The sequence below is a fragment of the Lagopus leucura genome, unplaced genomic scaffold, assembly GCF_019238085.1.
Source record: "Lagopus leucura isolate 7727_CA_CO unplaced genomic scaffold, USGS_WTPT01 Super-Scaffold_100053, whole genome shotgun sequence".
Classification (NCBI taxonomy): domain Eukaryota; kingdom Metazoa; phylum Chordata; class Aves; order Galliformes; family Phasianidae; genus Lagopus; species Lagopus leucura.
Window position 1 is genome coordinate 1,398,321 of NW_024962299.1, and position 18,140 is coordinate 1,416,460.

Consider the following 18,140-nt stretch of genomic DNA (forward strand, 5'->3'; position numbering starts at 1 on the left):
CCTCTCCTCTCCTCTCCTCTCCTCTCCTCTCCTCTCCTCTCCCTCTCCTCTCCCTCTCCTCTCCTCTCCTCTCGCAGTGATGAACGGCAGCAGCCACTCGCCCACCGCCATCAATGGGGCCCCGTCCACCCCCAATGGGTTCAGCAACGGGCCGGCCACCTCCTCCAGCGCCTCGCTGTCCACCCACCAGCTCCCACCAGCCTGTGGAGCCCGGCAGCTCAGCAAACTCAAGCGGTTCCTCACCACCCTGCAGCAGTTTGGCAATGACATCTCGCCTGAGATTGGGGAGCGGGTGCGCACCCTCGTCCTGGGGCTCGTGGTACGTGCGTGGGGAGCGGCGGGGGCTGCCCTCCCTGTGTCTGTTTGGGATGGAGACGATGGGTGGAGATGATGCTCAGTATTTAGCATTAGGCTAGATGTTAGGAGACACGGGCTGAAAGGAGAGGTTGTGGGTGCGCCATGTTTGGAAGCGCCCAAGGCCAGCTTGGATGGGACTTTGGGCATCCTGATCTGGTGGGTGCAACTGCATGCATGGCAGGGAGCTGGAACTGGGTGGGATCTAAGGTCCCATCCAACCCAACGCAACACAACCCATTTTGTAATTCTATGGGCTTGTGATCTTTAAGATCCCTTCCAACCCAGCTGTTACGGCTGTGTGATCCTCTTGGTCTCTTCCAACCCAACTCAACACATTCTATCGTTCTGTGGCTCTGTGGTCTTTGAGGTCCCTCCAATTTTACCTTTTCCATGGCTCTATGATCTCTTCCCATTCAAACCAACCCATTCTATGGTTCTATGGTTCTATGGTTCTACGATATGGTTAAGTGGCAAGAAGGGGCCCCTTGGTGCTGCAGCGCCTTAAGTTAAGTGGATAAACGGAGATAAAAGGAGACACCTCACAGGTTCTGCAGAGCAGAGGGTTCCCCTGGAGCAGCACGGGGGGCTGAGCGGCTTCTTTCCCCACAGAACTCCACGCTGACCATCGAGGAGTTTCACGCCAAGCTGCAGGAGGCCACCAACTTCCCACTGCGGCCCTTTGTCATCCCCTTCCTGAAGGTGGGTGCCCCGTGTGTCCCCTCCCATGGCGCGGGGTGAGGACCGTCTGCAAACCATTTGCAATTCATTCAAAAAATCCCCTTTTTGGACATTTCCTTTCATTATTTTGTTTTTCCGCTGCGGGGGGATTCGCCCATCGCTGCCTTTCCTGGCAGATGTTCCGGCCCTGTAAGCTGGGGTGATGCTGAACCCGTGCCCTCTCCCCACTCGTGTGTTCTTTGCTGCCCCACAGGGGGCTGCTGGGGGGGACAGCAGAGCATCCCCAAGGCCGGCACCCTGCTCCCAGCTGCTCCCACCCTGGGCTCCAGCTGCTTCCCATTACCCTAAGTGCAAGCAGCCGGGTGCGGCGTGCTTCCCAGACTCTGGATTTTTTGGTTGGTTGGTTGTTTTTTTTGGGGGGGGATTGTTCCCCCAGCCAGGGAAAAGGGCGGTGTGCGTCTCTGCCTCGCGCTAACGTGTCGGACAGATGGGGGTTTGGCTGCAGATCAGCTGCCTGAAGAGAAAAGCAGAGCTGGCAGCCGGAGCACCTGGCTTACATGTGTTCCTGCTGCTCCGCCGCCGCTGCTCTGAGAGCTATGAGGATGGGGGTGGCTGCTTTTGGGGCGGCTTTCGGGGCACCACGATGGGGTCTGGACTTTTGCTCCACACCTTCTCCCTCCAGGCCAATCTGCCCCTGCTGCAGCGTGAGCTGCTGCACTGCGCCCGCATGGCCAAGCAGAGCCCGGCGCAGTACCTGGCGCAGCACGAGCAGCTGCTGCTGGATGCCAACGCCTCCTCACCCATCGACTCCTCCGAGCTGCTCCTGGAGGTCAGCGAGAGTGGCAAGAGGAGGACACCAGACAGGTGAGGATGTGGTTTAGTAGGGATGTATCCGTACCGCCCCACACAGTCAGGGGTGCCAAAGGGGTTGGCGGTTCTGGATGAGGTAGCCTGGGATAGGGTGCGTGGTTTGGGATGGAGGTGCGTGGATCGGGGTCTGGTGCTCAGTTCCAGCGTAAGGTTGCAGGATTTGCATGTGCTGCATGGTTCAGAATGTGGGTGTGGGATCTGAGAGGTGGAGCAGAGTCCAGGGTGGAGGTGTGCAGTCAGGGATGGGGTGGGTGTCCAGGATGTGGTGCGCAGTCTGAGATGAGGATGTGCAGTCCGGAATGTGGGATGTGTTCTGGGATGTGATGCGTGGTCCAGGATACAGCACACAGTCTGCAGTGGGGTGCATGGCCTGAGAAGGGCTGGGTGGCTTGCAGGCCAGGATGGTGGGGGGAGCAAAGTGCAGCGTGGGGTGGTGTGTAGTCAGGGGTGCAAAATGGGTACCCGTGTGAAGGGCTGTGCACGGATGCTTGGAGACCCCACGGGGACCCCATGGGAACCAACATCCTCTCCCCCCTCACCCCCCCAGGACCAAAGAGAACGGTTTGGACCGCGACCCCCTGCACCCCGAGCACCTCAGCAAGCGGCCGTGCACCATGAGCCCGGCGCAGCGCTACAGCCCCAGCAACGGGCTGAGCCACCCCCCCAACGGGCTGCCCCCCCCCCCCCTGGCCCCCCGCCCCAGCACTACCGCCTGGAGGACATGGCCATGGCGCACCACTATCGCGACACCTACCGCCATGCCGACCCCCGTGAGCGCCCACGGCCCGGTGAGCTCAGCTCCCTGCTTTGGGTGGATGTGTGGGGCTGGGAGGGATGCAGATCTGACTGGGCGCGCCCCCCCCACAACCTCATGCTTGGTTTGCAGCTGTGCATGGGGCGCGCCAGGAGGAGGTGATCGACCACCGGCTCACCGACAGGGAGTGGGCAGAGGAGTGGAAGCACCTCAACAACGTACGTAGAGCCCCCTGCCCGCCCCCAGCTCCCACCGTGTCCCCCCTATGGCCTTTTTCCCCGAGCGTCTTTTGCTCCCATGGCCCAAATCCCACCCCTGCACCCAGCATTGCGGCCTCCCATCCCCGCTGTTCCCCCCTGCAGCTGCTAAACTGCATCATGGACATGGTGGAGAAGACACGGCGGTCGCTGACGGTGCTGCGGCGGTGCCAGGAGGCCGACCGTGAGGAGCTCAACCACTGGATCCGCCGCTACAGCGACGCCGAGGACATGAAGAAAGGCAGCCCCCCCTCCGCCCGGCCCCACAACAGCTCCTCCAGCTCCGAGGCACCCCAGTTAGGTATTGGCCTGGGGGGCTGCACCCTCTCCGGGATGCTCGTGCCGTTCCCCCAGCACCAGGTTGGGACGGAGGGGGTGGCTGCTGCTAACGTGTCCCCTCCTGACGTTGCTCCTTTGTAGATGCGCACCGGGATTTTGCACCGCGGCCGCTCTCGGGGTACATGCCTGAGGAGATCTGGAGGAAGGCTGGTGAGTGTGGTCCCTCTGCATCCCCTCCTCATACCCACGGGGCCGGAGGGAGCCGGGAGCCCCCGAGGTGCCCACCCACCCTGCCACGCTGCCCACCTCCCTTCCAGAAGAAGCCGTGAATGAGGTGAAGCGGCAGGCCATGTCCGAGCTGCAGAAAGCTGTGTCGGATGCTGAGCGCAAAGCCCACGAGCTGATCACCACTGAGCGCGCCAAGATGGAGCGGGCGCTGGCTGAGGCCAAGCGGCAGGCATCCGAGGATGCCCTCACAGTCATCAACCAGCAGGAGGACTCCAGTGAGGTGGGACGGGATGCGATGTGGGACCCACATCTGTGCGTGCCAGTGGCACCCCGGGGTGGTGGCAGCAGTGCTGTCAGGATGGGAAGGAAAGGGGATTTTGGGAGAAGGGGGCACGATGTGAGGTTGGGGCGTGTGATCCTATGTGACGGTGTGCAGCGCAGGATGGGGGTGCGAAGCTGGGGATGGGGTGCAGAATTCAGGATAGGATGTGTGGTCTGGGATGGAGTGAATGGTCCAGAATGGAGGCATGATACAGAGTGGGGGTGCACAGGAATGGAGTGGGAGCCCAGGAATGATGCATGGTCCAGAATCAGGGAGCACAGTTGGATGGGGTGTGTGGTCCAGGATAGGGTGCTCAGTCCGAGGTGAGGATGCACAGTCAAGAGTGGGGTGCATGGTCCAGGGTGGGGTGTATGGTCTGGGATGAGGGCCTGCAGTCTGGTGGAGCATTCATAGTCCAGAAAGCGGTGTATGGTTTGGGATGTGGTGCTCGATGCAGGGAACAGACTGCAGGATGGATAGAATGCATGGGCTGAGATAGGGTGCGTGGTCCAAGACCATGGGAATACAGTCAAGGATGGGGTATGTGGTCCAGGATGGAGTGTGCAGTCTGAGATGAGGTTGCACAGTCCAGAACGGGGATGCACGCTCTGGGATGGGGTGTGTGGTCCAGGAATAGGGTTCGTGGTCCAGGATGAGGTGTGTGGTGTAGGAGCAACAGTTCACACACTATAAAGGTGGATGTTGTCGTTGTCATTTGTGCAGACATCAGCTCTTCCACAAAACATTCACAGCAAGTGAGCATAAGACAAGGACATTACAAAGGATGAGTTTGAGCACATGTACCAGACCATAAGGGAGACCTTATTGCTCTCTTCCAATATCTGAAAGGTGCTTACAGCGAGAGCGGGGTTGGTCTCTTCTCACTGGTGACAGGTGACAGGATGAGGGGAAATGGCCTTAGGGTAAGTTTAGGTTGAGTCACCATCCCTGAATGTGTTTAAAAACCACTTGGATGTGGTGCTCAGGGACATGATTTAACGGAGGGTTGTTAGGGTAGTTTGGTTACGTTGTGGTTGGACTCGATGATCTTTAAGGTCTTTTCCAACCTGAGTGATTCTGTGATTCTGTGATTCTATGATTCTGTGATTCTATGATTCTGTGACTTGGTGCACAGTTCGGAAGGAGGTTGCATGAATTGGGCTGTGGGGCACGGCCCAGAACGCAGATGCGCAGTTCATGGATCCATGGATTCACGGTCCAGGAGTGCAGGGCACGGTGCAGGAGCAGGGAGCACAGCCTGGGATGGGATGGGGCTGGGCTGGGTCGGCCTCCCCCTGTCCCCCAGCACTGAGTTGTCCCCCCGCTGTCCCCTCAGAGCTGCTGGAACTGCGGGCGCAAAGCGAGCGAAACCTGCAGCGGCTGCAACACCGCCCGCTACTGCGGCTCCTTCTGCCAGCACAAGGATTGGGAGAAGCACCACCACGTCTGCGGGCAGACTCTGCAAGGGCTGCCGGCCCCCTCCGTCCCCACAGGCGTGGGGCAGCCCGAGGCGGTGCCCCCCATGGCCAGCAGCCCCAGCGACGCCGGCTCAGCAGGCGCATCTCGTGCCGGCACACCGGGGACCCCGGCGCCACTGGAGAGCGCATCGCGCTGAGCGCGGACTGACGCCCATGGCAGCTCTCTGCTCCCACACTGGGTGACCTCCGAACCGACCTCGAGCTCTCAGATAATCCTCACGGATCCTCAAACTGGGCTTTACGTGGAGTTAAGGCAACTACCCATTGTTCTCTGTTCTCTCTTCGGTCTTTGTTTTTTGGCTTTTTTTTTTTGGTTGCTTTTTTTTTTTCCCCCATCCTTTGGGCTGTTCCTTGCTACCCGGTGGCTTTTGGCATTTTTTTCTATCCATTTTTCTTTTTTTTTTTTTTTTTCCCCTCGTTTCTGGATGAGGAGCTCACTCACAGGAAGAGGAAGAAGATTTGTTTCTTCATCTTCATCTCTTTTTTTTTTTTTTTTTTGTAAAAAAAAAAAATAAAGACAATAAAAACAAACACGTCGGACTCTTTGGCTTTAAGTAAGAAATTGTAAAAAATAAAATAAAATAAAAATAAAAAAAAAGGAAAATCCCAAAAAGCAGACACCGCCGAGCCCAATAGAAGCTCACCTGTAACTACCTTGCTAGCTAGCCAAGAACAGACCAGACCCACCTCTGCTCCAAAGGAAATCCAAAAACCAGACAGATCCAAACGTCTCTCCACTGCCAAAGTTCGTTTCGTTCCGTTGCTGCCCGCTCCGACGCTGCCCCGTCCTCACAGCTCCGCTCCCGGAAGGACGGACGGACGCACCGCGGGTTGGAAGAGTTTCTATTACCATAAAGCAAAAAAAAAAAAAAAAAAGAACAAAAAAACCCCAAACAAACAAAACGACCCGACAAAAGAAAGACGCAGCGCCTCCCCACGTGGCACTGGGGGGGGAGCGGGGACGCGGTGCAGCCCTACCTCTGCCCAACGCCGGAGATGGGAATGGCGCAAGGGATGGAGCCGTCTGCGCCCAGCCTGCTCCCTGCATTGGATATTTTGGGGTTGAATGCAACGATTTCCAGGAGGGAAGGAGAAAAAGAAAGCAAGCAGCACCTCCCCCAGGAGGCGGACAAAGACGTGTGGGTGATTTTGTATATCTCGCAGCATTGTACAAAGCGCGGAGGACGGAGTGCAATACAGAAAGTGCGCGGCTCCGGGAGGAGGGACCCAGTGCTGCACCTTCACAGGAATGTAAATAGCGTCTGCAGAGGTCCAAAAAGCATCGCGACGACGGTGATGGTGATGAGAAGAGACATTTGCCAAATAAAGGATGGTGATCCGCACGGGAGGATGTGGCGTGTAGGAGCTTAGGCTGAACCGCGAAGCAGAAGTCATGTGCTCGATAGGAGCTTTAGTTTTCCGGATTTGCAAAAACCCATCCCGTGTGTTTTCCGTAGGCAGGGGAGGAGGAGGGGGGCAGGCTGCTCTGGTTGTGGTGCTGAGGGGCTGCCCTGGCCGTGCTGTGGCGTGCCGTGCCCTACCATGATGTGCCGTGGCGTGCCACTGTGTGCCACGGGATCCCATGCCATAGCTGCCGTATGCTATGGTGTGCCGTGCCATTATGTGCCATGCTGTGCCACGGCGTGCCATAATGTGCCGTGCCATGCTGTGCCATGCCATGCCATTCCATGGCGTGCCAAGCCATGCCACTGTACATCATGCTGCAGGTGCTGTGCAGTGCCATGGCGCCATGGTGCCCCGTACCGTGCCACAGCATGTGCCATCTCCCACCCCCAGCCCCACTGCCAGTCGGTGTGCACCCCAACACCCCGTGCCGGGGGCAGCGCCGGGGGCCCCTCGCGTGACTGTTCACTTTATTTATGGTGTGACATATGTAATATTGTCTATTTTTCTTACGTTTCCTGAGAAGAGGTAATATATAAGAGTCTTGCGGGTGCTCCCACTGGGGCCGCCTGCTCCCTGGGTGTCCGTCCCCCCCCTGACCCCGTGTGCCCCCTCCCCACCCTGCGCCGGGGCTCTGCCTCTCTACCTCCGCCTCGCCGGGAAACAGCGGACGGGAGCACTTACACGGAGTCTGCTCTCGTTTCCACTCCTTTTCTGATTTGCTTTTTTTTTTTTTTTTTTTTAATTATCATTTTCTAATTATTTTTTTTCCTGTGTTTTTTTTTTTAAATTTTATTTTATTTTTTTGTTATTTTTTTTTTTAAACAATAAAAATACCCTAACGAACCTTGCATCGAAACCAAAAGCCGAGGGAGGGAGGGAGGGAGGGGAGGGGAAGGGGAGGAGGGAGGGGAGGGGATGGGCGGTGCGGACGTCCGAACCAGAATGACAGCTTTAAAGTGTGATATTTCCCAAATATAACAATGCTGGGAGGACGGCGGCCGCGGGGGTGGTGGAGCAGCTTCTGTAGGGTTCTGCTCCAAACTGGGGCGCTTCTGTAGGGTTCTGCTCCAAAGCGGTGCTGGGATGTGCGTGGGGACAGGGAAGCGTGCCCCATGCAATGCCTTGGTTGTGTCCTTTGGTGGCTTTGTGGCACCCAGGAGGTGGCAGATGGCTGTGCCATGTGGTCCCGGTGCAACTGCACGGCCTGGGGACATCCTGGGTGCTGCCTGGGGATGCAGGGTGCCCTGTGCCAGCTCACGTCTGTGCAGCCACCTGCTCCCATTTTGGGTGTCGCGGCTGTAGTGAGGCTCATGGCATGGGGACATCCCTCCCGATGACCCCACGGGATGGCAGAGCTGTGCTTTGGGGTGCAAGAGTGGGCACAACAATGCCTCATCCCAGCCCCTGGCACTGCACCGGGGCCGTGCACCCCCCACCCAAAAACCCATATGAAACCAAAGTGCTGCCTCCCAGCAATGCTTCCAGGACCCCAAACCTCTCCGGGCAGCCCCCAGCGGTGTCACCACCACCCCTAGCCCTTATCCTCAGAGCATCCCCTGCTCCTCACCTGGCTTTGGGGATGGGACATCATCCACAGCAGCTCTCCTCGGGGTCCCCTCTGACGCCAGCCAAAGGCACAGCACCGGGAGGGTTGTGTCGTGCTGCTGTCCCCCCCGCCCCAGCAGTTCTGCACCAGCCATGGGGATGGGGACAGCGGGGGTCCCCAGGGCTGGGGGGCTGAGGGCAGAGCTCTGGTAGTGGTTTTGGGGCCAGCACAGAGAGATGACTTGGTAGGACTTTCCTTCGGCATGCTGTCCCTCCCCCCACCTCGTGCTGTTCCCCGCTTTCTCTTCGTGTACTGTATGTTCGATCTGTGAAAGATGTAAACTTTATGATTCAGGTTCTGTCTGTTCTTATCTCTGTATCTGTGTAATAAAAAGATGATTTAATATCAACCCGAGGTCTCCGCAGCCTGGTGTGTGCCGGCTGCTCTGCACCCTCTGGTCTGGGGGGGGGTCGGGAATTCCTGTGAGCATCACAGCTGGGGACACCGCTTGCTGTTCCCTACTATCTGCATGACGATGCTCTCTGCCCTCCCTCTGGGCAGCCGGAAGAGCAGCGGGGCGGAGCGGACCTCGCCCGGACGCGAGGCGGTGGCCGACGCCGGGTCTCGAACTCGCGTCCCCCAGGTCAGAGCCCGGGCCGGGTCCGCCTTCCGCCCTGCCAGCAGAGGGCGGGGCCGTGCTGTGATTGGCTGCTGACGTGTGAAAGCGGCGCTCCGGCGGGAAAGGCGCACGTGGCGGTGCGGGTCGGCGTGCGGCGCTGCTTTGCTGGGCGTCGGGCGGCTGTGCGCGGAGCAGGCGGCATGTTTGCGGGCAAGGCCAGGTGGGTCTGCGGGGTGGACGTGGGATACAGCTGGTGCCGGGCGCTGAGAGGCCCTGCGCTCTCAGAGCCGAGGGTTTGTCCCGGAGTTGGGAAGCGGTGAGCTTGCTCTGGTCGGGTTGGGGCAGCGTGCCTTGCTGCTTTCTCTGTTTGTCCTCTGCTGCGCTGCCACCCGTGAGGTTGGTGCTTGGTCCTGGCCTTTTGGCTCAAAGGAAGCTCCCTTCTGCAGTTTTCTGAGCTGGGCAGTGCCAGTGAACTGGAGAGCTCTCAGTAGAGCTTATTGCTGCAGCGGTGGGCTTTTGTTGCAAGCATACCTGCAGAATCGAGAGCAAACAGCTTTGGAGGTGGTTGCTTTTCCTTCTGCTGAAAGTACCCTACAAACTGTGCCTGGTTAACATCCTGCTTTTGTTTCTGTGTTAAATGGCTGTTTGTTGAGTTACTTCTCGCCCCTATTTTGCCCAGTCCTCTCTTCTTGGACTCTTCTGGGATCTGGTGGCAGGACCCAGCATCCATAGCAGCAGGGGAGGCGTCCTGGGATGTGCCGGAGGTGGCAGCTCTGCAGAAGGCTGCGGATGATGGCTCAGACCACAGCCAACCGGAGGAGGACAGCTTGGAGGAGCTGGCTGTGCAGGACCCTGTGAGTGTCTGGCTGAATGTAGGATCAGTTTTCCCCTTTCCTATAAGGAAATAGGAAGCCTCCTACATCTCTCTTTAAGCGCTTCAGAAAACTAAGAGTGATTTTTGGGCTCCTGTTGTTAAAATCCCTGAGCTGAGAAGCAGGAAATTGAATAGTCACTCTCCTGCTGTTTGCCTTTCCCTGTTCAGATGTCTGCTTGGCTGGGCTGCAGTCACTGGCTCCTGCTCACCACTAGCTTCAATCTCTGGTTCTCTCTGGCATTTCTGCTTCTGGGACACCTCTGCTGCAGCACTGCTTTGTGGGCAAGCACAAGGAAGGAAACGTTTTTCTCACTAGTGGAGCTGAGAGCTGAACTCCCTTTACTTGAGGCTGTTGTCCCCTGTCCCTAGCCTGGGAGCCCGTTGCTTCAGCACAAGGTGGGGAGTGGGTCTGTAGCACGTGCTGCTTGCACAAGCTGTGGTTTGAGTTCCAGGAGCTGGAGGCCATCAAAGCCAGAGTGCGGGAGATGGAGGAGGAGGATAAGAGGCTGAAGGAGCTGCAGCTGGAGGCTGAGAGCTGCCTCCTCATGGGCTCAGAGGCAGGTATGGGCTGTCCCTGGGTTCTGCTGTGCTCCCCAGGGTCGTGGGGTGTCAGTGGGGTTGGGGTGTACTGCTGTGCCCCTATGGGCAGCCCCACACCAGCTGGGACCAGGCAGCTGACATGGGGGAGGGAGAGGGTGCCAGGCACAGCACGCTGCTGTCACGTGTTTTATCCACCTCCCACCTTTGCAAGTTGAGATGCAGTAGATTAATTAATTTCAATGAGGTAATTGAGTTGAGCGCCTTCAGGTGCTGTGAAGAAATTGCCTTGTGTTATTCTTATGCAGAGAAAGATGGGGCAACAGGTGGAGGAGGAGGCTGAAGTGTGGGGCTGGGGATGCCCAGCCTCTCGCCCTCTGCAGGGCTCCTCTGTGACAGCACAGCCTCCATCTCTGCAGGTCTGTTCCAGAGGACGACCGAGGGGAAGGTGGAGGCTGACCAACGGTCCATCTATGTGGGCAATGTAAGTGAAGGCTGTGGAACAGAGCCCAGCCTGCTGCTCCTCATCTGGCAGATGTGTGCCGTGATCCCCAGCAAGGGGACCTGGCCACTGCCCTGCAAGAGGCTGGCTGCTCCCAAACCCGATGGAACACGAGGGCTGTGGCTGCAGGTGGACTACGGGGGCACGGCAGAGGAGCTGGAATCTCACTTCAACAGCTGTGGCCAGATCAACCGTGTGACCATCCTCTGTGACAAGTTCTCAGGGCATCCCAAAGGGTCAGTGCTGGGTGCATCCTGTGACACTGTAGGAACAGAGCTTTTGCTTCCTTTAAAAAAAAAAAAAAAAAGAAGGCAAGGCATGGCTTGAGTGTTTGCAAAGGCAGGGATTTATTGTCCCCTGTGGGGGCTGGCTGTGCCCTGGGGGGGGGATGCTGCTGTCCCTGGCGCTGGCAGCATCCCCAGTGCTTTGCTCCCTGTTCCTTGAAGGTATGCATACATCGAGTTTGAGCAGAAGAGCTCTGTGAAGGCGGCGGTGGAGTTGGATGAGAGCATATTCAGGGGCCGTGTCATTAAGGTCAGAGCTGGGCAAAGCCCCGGGCCGCATCCATCCATCCATCCCAGCCCCTACAACGCAGAGCTGGTGCTGAGCCCCCACTGCCTTCCAGGTGCTGCCCAAGAGGACCAACATGCCTGGCATCAGCAGCACCGACCGTGGCGGCCGCCGGGGCCGCTTCCAAGGCCGGGGAGGGCTGATCCCACGCTGGGGGTACTATGGGGGGCAGCCCCTGAGGCTGCGAGGGAGGACATACAGGTGAGAGGTGCTGCGTTTGGCTGGTGGGGCTGAGCAAGTGGCTGTGCTTTCAGGCTGCTGATGCCTGGTGCTGAGCAATGCCCCCGAGCTCCAGCATGGTTCTGTTCTTGCCTAGGGGTCGGGCCAGGCTGCTGCCTTGGTATTTCCCGTATTAGAAAGGAAGACTGCGCTGCCCTGGAGGTGCCGATGGGACCGAAGAGATGGGATTGGAGAGATTTAAAAACAAACAAAAAAATGCCTACCCGAGCCAAAAAAAAAAAAAAAAAGATTAATTTTAAAATGCCATCTGCCTGCCCTGGGGATTACTGGTGGCAGCTGAGTGCTGTGCAGCTGGAGCTGGGCGCGAGGGGGAAGACTGGATCTGCTCTGTTGGCATCCCAGGAGCCATCTCCTTATCTTAGGGCTTGTTTTTAAAGGGAAGACTTTGTGTTAAAGAAGGCAGGCTGGGAGACCACCATCGCAACTGTGAAGATCTGCACTGCAATCTGTTTTATTATGTGATTCTCACGCTGATCTTTCAGGATCCTTGGTTAGGATTCTTCTCGCCCAGATGAACTGGCTCCTAAAGCAGCTTTTCACTGCTCAGGGCACTGCCAGACTGAAAATCCCACTGAGTTTTGTTTTCCTTAGGACTTCAGGATATATAGATGTATATTTTAAAGCTCGGGGCCTTACCTCTTGTGTTGGTTTTGCACTTTGTCCAGCGTGGGCTGTGCTGCTGAGGCTGGCCTTGGTTTCCCTGTCTGAGAGACCCTTGGGCTCAAGCTACAAAACTGGCTTCTGCAAGGGCTCTGAGCTTTCCTTTAGTAGCTTTGTCAATTAGAGAGGCTTAATTTTTAATAAAAACTACTTTGGAGTGTCTGGATTGCTTTGTGCTGACTTGAGGGATAGGAAATGCAGAACTCTTGTCTCTGTGAGTGAGAGGAGTGAAGACTTTTATAGGAAACTTTCAGCATAGCAGTGTACAGCTGTGCCTTGTTTAGATGGTGGGAGAGGCTCAGATGCTTTCATCTCCTTATTTGACAGCTTCTTGTTGATTAAATGTATTTGAGTTCTGTCTGAGAAGGTAATGTAAATGTCACTTATTTTTAAAATAAATGATCCTGCTGTGTGAACTTCATCTGCAGTGAGACCGTGCTGGCTGTGTGCTGATGCTCTGTGCTGACCTGGCTCTCTCCAGGTTTCCTGTGTCTCTTGGAACTGTGTGGGGTTTTTCTCCCCTTGCATTTCTAACTGGCCAGGTGCTTTTCTAGTCTTTTATATAGAAATAGCTGCTCTTGGTTTGGTACTCTTTAATGAGGACAGCTTGGAGCCGCAGGGGGAGGAGATGCTAATAGATTAGTTTGGGATGAGGCAGGCAGCTGTGCAATCCTGATGTCTTAATCTCTTGGCACGGGTTTATCCCAGCTGCACTACCTGTGCTCCTTGACCTGCACCACAAATACTGCTGTGTGCACCAACCCTGTTTCAGTGAGCTGCAAAGCATTAATAGCAGATACTGTCAAATCCCAGTCACCTCTGCATCTGCCTCGGAAGGCAAGATGAGTGCAGGACTTGAGCAGGTTCAAGGTGCTGTTTGGGGCCAGCTGTTCGCTGTCTGCCAGTGTTCTCAAGTATGTCAGCACTGGCTGTGGTTGCAGAGACCTGGAGCCTTCAGCTGGCTTGTGCTGTTTTCTCTTTCCAAGACCTACTGGAGTAAGTACACATAGAACTGAGCGTTCCCAGTAAGGAAAAACAGGGCAAGGAGACCAAGTATGTTTGAAATAAGCATTGCTTCTCACATTCCTGATGCAGAAGCAAAGGGGGCTGGCAAACAGCAAAAGGCCTGCTGCTGCTGTGCTCCTTTGCATCAGAGGAAATGCTCTCAAGCACCAGCACTTGTGAGGAGCAGTGTCACTATCTGTGCCTCTCAGCTGACTGAAATCTGGGCTGACCCTAATAATAATCATCTCTTAGCTGTCTCTTGTGCAGCTGTGCTCGCTCTAATCACAAGCACAGTGGGAACTGCTGTCTTTCCACAAAGCCTGATTTCTACAGAAGCATCTGAGTTGCAGAGGAGCACAGCTGCGTGCTTTTGTGCAGGGAACAAAGCTCATCTGATGCTGCTGACCTTCCTGAAGGAAGAGCTCTTGCATGCTATCTGAAGGCTCGAGAGAAGCAGAACAGTGACTTCTGTGCTGTGTAAGGTTTGCAGGAATAGAGGCACATGCAGAGCTTGCAGGTGTCAGGTTTATTTTACATAGACTGAAAATATTACACAATGAAACCAATATATACATCATGCTGTAGGCACACTCCTGCACGCAGGGAATGTTCTCAATGCCTGGATCAGACTGGGCAGAGCCTCAGCACACCTGCATCATCATGGAGTTCACCATGTTATCAAAAGCCCTAGGGAAGGAAATAACACAGCATTAAAGGAAGCTGCTAGTTCTGCACACCACATCTCTAAACAATACCAGTAGCTAGCAATGCTTCTTATTGGCTAATGAGCTGGCTTTCCTCAGGCTGAATGCATGGTTTCACTCTAGCTACAGCACGTTCTTTTGAGTGAATAATGGCTTTAATTAAGCTGAAGTAAGGACAGGTCTTCTCCTGGCCAAGTTTTCTTGCCTAAGCAATAGCAACTCGCATTATTCACATTTCCTGGGAGATTTCAGTTTAGAAATAGGGAGCAGTAGCCCTCACAAGAGGAGTTGTGTGTGGTGAGGATCCTTATTCAAGGAGAAACCCTGGGCAACTGCAGTTGTTTGTTCTGTGTAACCTCTCTATGTACTGCAGGGAACTTCTTCTATCCCAAAGGCTCCTTTTTCCTGAGTCAAAGTTTCTAACACCAGTGCTGAGGTGGGGGAGAGAGAGTTCAATTGAACTTCTCAAGGGGCTATGGAGAGTTTCCAGCTATGTGGTAATGACCCAAAGACAACACAGCTGTTTTCCATCTCAGTGGTTACAGCACGTACATCTGAACTGGCCAAGCACAGGGATTCCATGCCTGGTCCTGCTGCATCGCAGATGCAAGTCCCAGAAAGATGACAAAGGTGCTCAGTCCACTCACCTGGAATGGATACGGTCTCCTGGGTTATAAAAGGGGTTGCACATTATGTCTGTGTAGGAATTATGCAGCTTTCGGAACATCTGAAAAGGGATTGTGGTTTAATTAATCTCTTTTTGCTTCTCAGCACTTTATGAATAAGTGGAAGCAGAAGGAACACTGATGTAGCAAATGGTGCTGATTTCCTGCACTTACACTGCGGATCTCGTTGTCCCGAAGTGCTGTGTTTGAGGAATCCACCACCATGACAAACTTCACCTTCGAGTTTGTCACGTAGCCATATCTGTGCAGCTGTTAAGGAATGTGTCATGGAGGCCAGCAAAGCAACTCAAACAAGGCTGGGACGCACACAAACAAAAAAGCTGAGAAAATACTGTGTTCTTACTGCACTCAGCACGTAACTAGAACTAGATGAGGTAAGACAGACATCAGGTTGCTCCCCCTTCTCCCTGATGCTGCCACTTTTGGTAACTCCAGATCAAGCTCGCTCCTGTTCTGGCCAGCAATGCATGCCTTGCACTTCAGAAGCAGTCTCCCATTAGCTGCTTTGGGTTTCTTCTTAAGAGCTGTTTCAATGACCCACCTCATCTATTGTCATTTGTCAGGCTGCAGTCAGAGACCTGGAGATCCTCTAATATCACTGTGATCTGGAACTCCAAAAATCAATGACCGGTTTATGAAAACCCAGAAATCAGGTCTGTTAGAGCAGATGACCTCCATCTGCAGGATTCAGACAAAAAGCCAGACGGTGCTCAGAAGGTCAACTCTGTGACTCAAAAACATTGGGACAGCTGCTGAACTGAACAAGGGACTGAACCCAATCCTTTGTGTGATAAACTAGGTTGCAAACAAGTCTGTGCTGCTTCTGCTAATGACTTTAATGCGGCACCAAATGGGAAGAGGGGTTTCCCATACAGAGCCCCTTGCAAGGAAGGTTATTAAATACACTTGGATACAATTGTAGTGGATGTCAAATACCAACACCTGCGAAGATGTGATTGCAAGGTGACCACACCTCTGAGACATTACAAAGATACACTTTGTAGTCTTCAGTTGGGTAGAGGAGCCCTAAATAGAGCTCCCTCTGATCTACCATAGCCTTGCCCATGGCAGAGATCTTCTCATCCACGACGTCCAGGGAAGTGTGCACGGTGTAGTGGAACTTGAGCTCATTTTCTGTCGGAACACTCCGGATGTAGAGGGGGTAGTTCTGTGGACAGTGACAAATCATGCCAATGTGGACAGATTCTGCTCCTGTAATCAATGGCTAACACTACTGGAGTGCTTTCACACTAATCCTGTCTTGCACCCAAGGCCAGCCTGCCCCTTTTACCTCCCACAGCACCTGCAGAACAGACCTGTCTCCATACGCAGCTGCACACTTGCACAGACAGCACCCACAGCACTCCCACATCAGATCTCCCTTTTACTTGGGTCTGTCCCCACGGCCCTGCAGGAAAGCCCCTGTCCCAGCAGCGGATCTGGGCCCATCTCTCTCCAGGGTCCTTCCCTCCCCTCCCCCGTGTCTCTGCCCGCCCCTCTCACCCTTGCTCCTGACCCACAACGCCAGCCTGAGTCCCCGCCCCGCGCACGCCCCTTTACCCACACCTTGTTCCCCTCCACCCCCCCCGGACCCCTCACGCGATCCCGGCCTCGCCCCCACCTCCTTGGCGATCACGGCGATGCACACCGCCATCTTGTCCCCGCCTCCTCTCCGCCTGTATCACGTGCCGGGGGAGGGGGGGGAGAGAGAGAGAGGGAGGCGATCACGTGACGCGGTCACGTGAGGTGCTGCCGGCGCGCATGGCGGCGGTTGCCATGGCGAGAGCGGTGCTGGTGCCGCTGTGGCTGTGCTGGGCCGTGGGCTACGCCGCGCCGCCCAACGTGGTGCTGCTGCTGATGGACGACGTGAGTGCGGGCTGGGACGCCTGGGGGGGCACCTGGGCCTGGCGGACGTTCTATATGTCCCATCATCCCATGAGGCTGGTGTCACCCAGCAGGGGCCTACTGTGGGCCTAGTGGGCTGAGCGGCGCGTGGGGCAGAGCGGCTGTGGTGCTAGGGGTGGCACTGAGGGGACAGGGAGCAGCAGGGAGAGGCTGCGGGGTGAGCAGGGCCCTGCTGGGCAGGCTGTGAGTCTCGGTTGGTGGAGGGTGGGGCCCTCAGGAGCCCTCAGATTCCCTCTGGTCTCTGGGGATTTGGGTTGGGAGGCTTAGGAGTTCGGCAGGGCTGTGGACTGAGCCCCAGCTTGCTCGTGTGTGTCGTGTGTGTGGTACAAGGTTGGGGTTTTTGAACAGGTTCAGCAGGTTGGCGCCTTCACCCTGCTGCTGGCTGGTTCTGGATGTTCTCTTCAAGCATTTATAAAGGGCTGTGAATGGGACGGATGGGATTTGTGTTTTGAGAGCACCTCGCACGCTTAGCGGGTGTGGTGGTGGGCTGCGGTTGGGCTGGATGATCTTAGCAGTCTTTTCCAACTTCAGTGACCTTATGATCTATTTGCTTCCTGATGTTCTGTCTGACCACCACTTCAGAGCAGGTCTCTCCCCAGTGCGTGCAAAATGAGGTCGTTTTGTATCCAGGTCTGCATGCGGTCCCAGGTGAACCTCCAGGTCCAGCAGTTTGCTGCATTCATTCCCTCTGTCGCTTGAGCAGCGCGTGTGGGACAGCACGTGGGTAGGGGCTGTGTCATGACTCGTGGTCAGAGGCCTTGGGCACAGCGAATCAGGCACTGCCTGGGGGTTGGTGTGATGGTCTGGAAAAGTTTGAGTGAAGTTTGTGACTACTTACTGTGAGAGCTCTCACAGTAACTCACAGGGAGTTGATTTCTTTCTCAAGGAAAATAGCCCTTGGTAGGACAAGGGGAATGGTTTTAAACTGAGACAGGGGAGGTTTAGGTTGGATATGAGGAGGAAGTTTTCAGCCAGAGGGTGGTGAGGCACTGGCACAGGTTGCCCAAGGAGGCTGTGGATGCCCCATCCCTGCAGGCATTCAAGGCCAGGCTGGATGTGGCTGTGGGCAGCCTGGGCTGCTGGTTGGTGACCTGCACACAGCAGGGGGTTGTCACTAAATGGTCACTGTAGTCCTTTCCAACCCAGGCCATTCTATGATTCTGTGATTCTATGATTCCAGTCCTTTTGAGATTTTCTGTAAAAGCAGAGACAATTTGAAGGTGTTCATGCAAGCTTTTTTTTGTTCCTGATTTGTGGATTTCCTGCTGAAAACAAATGAGACTTCTCAGGTCTATAATGTCAAGCCTGAGTATAGGCGTTTTGGAAGTGGCACTTACACACGTATCACCTTATCTAGAAGCTAGTCACCTTATCAGCTTGTTCCTAATGACTGAGTGATTAACTCCACTATCCTTGGCAGAAGAGCACATTCATTAACTGGTAAGTGTTGGAAGGTGGGATGTTTTTGGTTTCTCCCAACACTGATGGAATTATTGCTAACTGAAGGCTTGGCATTCTAACCTACACAAATAATTGTGTGTATTTCACTACCAGAGATGGATGCAGAGGCCAGCAGCACCGAGTAAGGTGCAGCCTCAAATATAGGCAAACTCTGATACCTTGCAGGAGATGTTTTAGAAACTCAAATATTCCTCCTGAAGA

The 18,140-nt window shown here is 55.3% G+C and overlaps 4 protein-coding genes across 4 annotated transcripts in view; 3 read left to right on the plus strand and 1 right to left on the minus strand.

The window, feature by feature from the left end:
• CBFA2T3 (CBFA2/RUNX1 partner transcriptional co-repressor 3) overlaps positions 1 to 5,657 on the plus strand; it is a 7,931-nt gene extending 2,274 nt beyond the window's left edge. The window contains 10 exon segments of the mRNA XM_042885892.1: positions 78 to 319; positions 967 to 1,056; positions 1,718 to 1,899; positions 2,453 to 2,555; positions 2,558 to 2,693; positions 2,792 to 2,877; positions 3,022 to 3,217; positions 3,337 to 3,405; positions 3,513 to 3,703; positions 5,082 to 5,657. Coding sequence (XP_042741826.1) covers positions 78 to 319; positions 967 to 1,056; positions 1,718 to 1,899; positions 2,453 to 2,555; positions 2,558 to 2,693; positions 2,792 to 2,877; positions 3,022 to 3,217; positions 3,337 to 3,405; positions 3,513 to 3,703; positions 5,082 to 5,360 — 1,574 coding nt within the window. The 3' untranslated portion in view covers positions 5,361 to 5,657.
• A 3,283-nt stretch (positions 5,658 to 8,940) lies between these two features.
• PABPN1L (PABPN1 like, cytoplasmic) lies at positions 8,941 to 12,599 on the plus strand. Its single transcript, XM_042885908.1, has 8 exons — positions 8,941 to 9,015; positions 9,475 to 9,649; positions 10,122 to 10,230; positions 10,626 to 10,690; positions 10,838 to 10,944; positions 11,155 to 11,242; positions 11,334 to 11,479; positions 11,595 to 12,599. Exons 1-8 carry the CDS (start codon positions 8,996 to 8,998, stop codon positions 11,632 to 11,634), a joined length of 750 nt encoding a protein of 249 aa, XP_042741842.1. The 5' UTR covers positions 8,941 to 8,995; the 3' UTR covers positions 11,635 to 12,599.
• A 1,091-nt stretch (positions 12,600 to 13,690) lies between these two features.
• TRAPPC2L (trafficking protein particle complex subunit 2L) lies at positions 13,691 to 16,267 on the minus strand. The gene is made up of 5 exons (XM_042885909.1): positions 16,195 to 16,267; positions 15,569 to 15,741; positions 14,727 to 14,814; positions 14,535 to 14,614; positions 13,691 to 13,870 (listed from the first exon to the last, which is right to left on the minus strand). Exons 1-5 carry the CDS (start codon positions 16,225 to 16,227, stop codon positions 13,825 to 13,827), a joined length of 420 nt encoding a protein of 139 aa, XP_042741843.1. The 5' UTR covers positions 16,228 to 16,267; the 3' UTR covers positions 13,691 to 13,824.
• A 72-nt stretch (positions 16,268 to 16,339) lies between these two features.
• Positions 16,340 to 18,140, plus strand: part of GALNS (galactosamine (N-acetyl)-6-sulfatase) — a 43,030-nt gene continuing 41,229 nt past the window's right edge. Inside the window, exon 1 of the mRNA XM_042885838.1 lies at positions 16,340 to 16,439. Coding sequence (XP_042741772.1) covers positions 16,350 to 16,439 — 90 coding nt within the window. The 5' untranslated portion in view covers positions 16,340 to 16,349. The remainder of the gene's footprint in view (positions 16,440 to 18,140) is intronic.